The following is a 5,613-nucleotide window of genomic DNA, read 5'->3' on the forward strand; positions in this document are numbered from 1 at the left end:
AGTCCCAGCTACTTGGGAGGCTGAGGCAAGAGAATCACTTCAGCCCAAGAGTTGGAGGGGTTGCTGTGAGCTGTGATGCCATAGCACTCTACCGAGGGCGACATAATAATACTCTATCTCAAAAAAAAAAGAAAAGAAAATATAGCTATTTTCTGTCATTTTTGCCAAAAAGACAAAATGATTTATAAAGCAGGAAAGGAAAGGTAAAAAGGAGTTACAGCTGATGCAAATGAAATTCCACGAAATCTGTATGTTTCTGTCACCAGCTCTGATGGGAGGGTCTGTAATCCAGCCACTGCACCGGCACTCTCAGAAGTGGGTGAACTGAGTCCTCACGTCATTCAGATTCACATTCTCTCAAACTTTCCATTAAAAGTAGCGTTATTCTTTTCAGGGATATCATGAGGCTACTGCAAAGGCTTTAAACCCAGTATGTTTCTGGCTTTCACAGGTATTACCTGAAAAACAACATGGAGACAGAAACCCTGTGCTCAGACGAAGACGCCCAGGAGCTGCTGCGGGAGAGTCAGATTTCCCTGCTGCAGCTCAGCACGGTCGAAGTGGCCACCCAGCTCTCCATGCGAAACTTTGAACTGTTCCGCAACATCGAACCTACTGAATACATAGATGATTTATTTAAACTCAAATCAAAAACTGGCTGTGCCAACCTGAAGAAATTTGAAGAAGTCATTAACCAGGAAACGTTTTGGGTAGCCTCTGAAATTCTGCGAGAGACAAACCAGCTGAAGAGGATGAAGATCATTAAGCATTTCATCAAGATAGCCCTGCACTGTCGGGAATGCAAGAATTTCAACTCTATGTTTGCAATCATCAGGTAAGAGCATATTTTTCTGAAGATTAAATGTCATTTACAGGCCATTTACGATCAAAAATAAATACTAGTCTAGTAACAACAACCATTAGTGTAAATGCAGTGCTCTTAATTGACTTATAGTGAATAATTCTTTTTCTCTAAATGCTAATCTAACTTTTAATCTAAAACCTATCACATGCTAATTCAGAACCCAGAAAATCTATATCTTCCCCCACTTTTTTTTCTTAGCTCTATAACAGTCAGCAAATAATTTGAACTCCTCTGAACATCATTTCATTTCTCTGTAAACCAAAGAGTTATCAGGATTAAATGATGTGATGTATGTGGAGTTTCATTAGACAGCACGAAATAGATGCCCAATAAATGTTAATTTTCTTCTAAATCCTTAGATTAAAGCTGCAAGAAAGTACACATGGAAACAGTTAGCTGTGTTGATGTTGAGCATGATTAGTACATCAGTCATTTTCTCTGTGCGAGTTTGGTTGTGCTCTCATTGCTATTACAGTTTTTGTTTTACTTTGTTACTGTAGGAGATTTGCCCAGTTTGTTTTATCAGACCTCTGCTGTGGGCCACACACTGCTCTGTGTATGGAGACCAAGCATCAATGCTTCTATCCTGGGGCTTTTGCTAGTAGACAGATGAGGGGGGAATAAAGGGAAGAGAAGAATAAAACCCCCTGCTTGACCCTGGCCCTGCTTCCATGAGCCATTCTCGTTACCCAGAGTTATCATTGCAAGTTTCGGGTGCCTCCCTCTGGAAATCGTTGTGCCTGTGAAGGACACATGCAGAGGTGTTACATGTCACTGCTTAACCTGTGCGCTGTTTTACTCCCTTGATTTCACGAGAGACCATTTCATTGTGTACCACTTTTCTTTCCCCCCGCCCTCAGTGGTCTAAACCTGGCACCAGTGGCAAGACTAAGAACAACCTGGGAAAAGCTTCCTAATAAATATGAAAAGCTGTTTCAAGATCTCCAAGACCTGTTTGATCCCTCCAGAAACATGGCAAAGTATCGCAATGTCCTCAATAGTCAAAACCTACAGCCCCCTATCATCCCTCTTTTCCCAGTAATCAAGAAGGATCTCACGTTCCTTCATGAAGGTAAGTACGAGGTAGAGGATTTCCGGCTGCACCTATAGCAGTGTAGAGTGTATGCCATGTGATTTCCCTTGTCTCGTCTGCCAATTACAGGGAACGACTCAAAAGTAGACGGGCTGGTCAATTTTGAGAAGCTAAGGATGATTGCAAAAGAAATTCGTCACGTGGGCCGAATGGCTTCTGTTAACATGGACCCTGCCCTCATGTTCAGGACTCGGTGAGTGTGTCGTCTTAAGTGGCACATGTGGGATTAGAGAAGGTTCAGTTTAGAACTTCCCAACGATTGAGAAAAAAATATAATATTTATATTTGCAGTATGGCAGAAATTATATTAGGATGTGCTGAGAATCAGCACGGAACTCTAATATGGAGTAAATGTCTTATTCTTCACCAAGCGCCCTTCAGACTGTCAGTAAACATAATTTGTCCTTCAGACGTTTTTGATTTAATATTAGTCACAATTATATGTTTCTTATTTTTCAGAACACTGACTTGTAGAGAGGTAAAACTTGTAAGTCATAGTCCAAACTAAAATATGAAAACAACCCAAAGAGTAGTGTCTCAATAGCCGTACAATGGATTCAGCTGTCGGTATAAATAATAAAGCGAAGGACAAAAATAATTCAGCGAAGGACAGAAGTCAGTCTTCTTCTAGGAAAAACAGAATTCAATATATTTCCTTTTGATCGAGAAAAATATTTCTGGAAAAAGTTGTATGTGCAAGGGAATTATGCAGTTTAATATTTGTGTGCTTCTAGAACTGCTTATCCAGAAGTCTAGTCTTTTCTTTCTGAGCTTGTGATCTCTCTGTCTCTCTTTCTGTACCCGTGCTTCAATCTCCATGGCTCTCACTTACAGGAAGAAGAAATGGCGGAGTTTGGGGTAAGTGCCGGAGACCTTGCATACCCACACACAGTTCTTATCCTGCTCATTGCATTGTTGTCTTACCTGCTCTATTTTCTGATGCTTTGCATTTTTGCGGTTTTTTTTTTCTTAACCCTCTTGCTGTAGCAGAATTTCAGATGGCAAACTGACTTCAAATTTAATCTGTTGGGGCTTTTGCTTTTGAAGTCATGATCCATGAAAGCTATGTAATGCTTGACAATTGTTCTGGGGAACTCTAGGCCAGGCGTATTTTTGGACTTTCAGAAACATTTTATTTTAATACAGTTTGTGTGTCTTGAAATGGGAAAATTCCAAAATAGGGGGAGGAGACGAAGGGTAGTATTATTGAAGGAAAAATTGTGCAATTAAAATACTACTGCATAGATATTTGAGAAGTAAATATGTATAATATATAAAAGGTGCCCCCAGGAGTTAAAACTAAATTTTTTACAGCTCAGCTAACTACTATTTTCATTCTGTGTAAACCAAACCTTTTTAAAAATAATACTTAACAATTCATGTGCTAAATAGTTTCCATACATATACATGTTTACGTTTGCATGATCCTTGTATTAACAGATTGACCGTCCGTGCATATTACTGAAAAACTCACCACATTCAACCCAGAGAATAGGAAAACAAATGTGAACATTGCAACTAATTTTGTTTAAATCTATGTAAAATGTGCTGTTTAGGAGAAGTACATTTAATCTATGTAAATCTTAATGATTGTAGTTGTGTATTCTTGCATGAGCTTTTATTATATATAAATATTTATTATATATATATGTATATATATATATTATATATAATTATTATTTCCTGACTCTGTCGGAGAACTGCTCTGAATGCTCCATGCAGGTGAAAAGTAGAATTTCTTAGTTGGAACAGAACAGGTGCCAAACACATATATTTATGTATGTAATATGTGTAATGCTTTTTTTAACTGAAACATTTTTTCTCTATTACTCCTTTATAACAGTATACTTACTGCATTGTGGCATGTGATCTTTTGGACAGGGAATATGATAGACGTCTTGGCACATTTTAAGCAGATAAAATAATCCCATGCTAGAGTGAGCTGCATATCTACCTTTTCATCTTCCAGGTCCCTCAGCCAGGGTAGTACAAACGCAACAGTGCTAGATGTTGCTCAGACAGGTGGTCACAAAAAGCGGGTACGTCGTAGTTCCTTTCTCAATGCCAAAAAGCTTTATGAAGACGCCCAAATGGCTCGAAAAGTGAAGCAGTACCTGTCCAATTTGGAGCTTGAAATGGATGAAGAGAGTCTTCAGACATTATCGCTGCAGTGTGAGCCAGCAACCAACACATGTGAGTTTTTCCTTACAGTGGCTACAGGCTTTGGCTGGATTCAGATTTGTTTTCTGTGGTGCGGGTGGTGACAAAACAGGGCTCAGTGCAAAGAGAGGGAGAGCAATACTGAGATGGCCCAGCCTTTCCATGAGGACGGTGCAGTGCTGTGCTTGGCCAAGCCCTGTGTCTAGCTGGGGAGACGGGGGAGGGTGACACTAGTGCACAGCCAGTACACATGCAGGGGACACGCTGGATGACTGTGGCTCTCATTTGCATGTCTGGTTTTCTCACGAAGGTACTCCCAGAGTGATGGGTAACCTGACAGGTGGGGCCTGCTAGATCAGTCAAGCACAGAACTGGGTGTGCTGGCTGGCTTTGACACCCCTACAGCTCACACAACACTCGGCAACAAATTCAGATACTTCTTAAAGCAGTAATGCCACTTAGTAGTGAACCCCAAGAGCCTAATGTGTAGGTTTCCAGCCTTTAAAAAGCTGGGCAGCCTAGAAACAGGCAGTTTTCTTTTCATCTGCATCTCAACTTGTAAGACAAAGACATTTACCATTCAGTACATTTTTGGGACTTCTGTGGGTACATTTGAAGATATCTTCTATGGAACTGAAATGTTACATAGATGATTCGAGAAGGTTTGGATTCTTAGATTTGCCTTAGATTTGTAAAAGTGTGTCCTGGTAAAGAGCTTATCTCCGAGTCAGAGTGGTCATAGTTCAAATCCTGTTTGTTCCTCCCAGTGTCTGTGTGACCTCACGCAAGATACTTGAACTTCCTAATCCTTCCCTTCTGTGTATGTAAAATGGAAGAAGTATGCACATGCCACTGAGTTGTTCTAGATACTAAGATCCTCTATATACAAATTTAATTGTCCTTTTGACTTGCCATCAATCAGGTAGTCCAACCTGCAGCTGGCCCACAGACTGCACGCTGATTTTGTGCGAACTTATTTTGCTTATCTATGATACTGGATATCACAGAAAGTATGCGGGGGGCCTTTTAGTTGCTCATCAGCTTTCATTAGCGTTTGTGTATTTACCGTGTGGCCCAAGACAGCTCTTCTTCCAATGTGCGACAGAAAAGAAAAAAGGTTAGACGTCCCTGACATCAGAAAACTGTATACTCAGAACATTCAAACAATTTTGCCTGCTATTTGCTGACATAGATAATTGTATCCCATTGGAGGATCTGTTAGAAAATAGGTAACAGTTAGTGCATTTATTATTTAAAACTTAGCATACACTCATCAAAGAATTTTGGACACTATTTTAGAAAAATAATTTCTGATGATTTTCCTGTTGTGGATTTTACAAAATATTTCTGTTTTTTAAAAATATACATACATATAATATATGGAACTGTGCATTTTTCCATTTTTATTTATAATGTATTTAATAGTATAATCAGGCTCAGCGCCTGGGGCTCAAGCAGCTAAGGTGCCAGCCACATAAACCTAAGATGGCAGGTT

At 39.8% G+C, this 5,613-nt stretch overlaps 1 protein-coding gene across 14 annotated transcripts in view; it reads left to right on the forward strand.

The window, feature by feature from the left end:
• RAPGEF2 (Rap guanine nucleotide exchange factor 2) overlaps positions 1-5,613 on the forward strand; it is a 291,756-nt gene that overhangs the window by 270,513 nt on the left and 15,630 nt on the right. For 13 of the 14 annotated variants that reach the window (XM_023516027.1, XM_023516031.1, XM_023516028.1 and 10 more), the window contains 5 exons: positions 452-835; positions 1,726-1,937; positions 2,028-2,151; positions 2,793-2,816; positions 3,928-4,151. In XM_023516027.1, coding sequence (XP_023371795.1) covers positions 452-835; positions 1,726-1,937; positions 2,028-2,151; positions 2,793-2,816; positions 3,928-4,151 — 968 coding nt within the window. The remainder of the gene's footprint in view (positions 1-451; positions 836-1,725; positions 1,938-2,027; positions 2,152-2,792; positions 2,817-3,927; positions 4,152-5,613) is intronic. The other variant, XM_023516029.1, reaches the window with a different exon arrangement.

The sequence above is a fragment of the Otolemur garnettii genome, unplaced genomic scaffold (genome assembly GCF_000181295.1).
Source record: "Otolemur garnettii isolate 467f Iridium unplaced genomic scaffold, OtoGar3 scaffold00085, whole genome shotgun sequence".
Taxonomy (NCBI): Eukaryota; Metazoa; Chordata; class Mammalia; order Primates; family Galagidae; genus Otolemur; species Otolemur garnettii.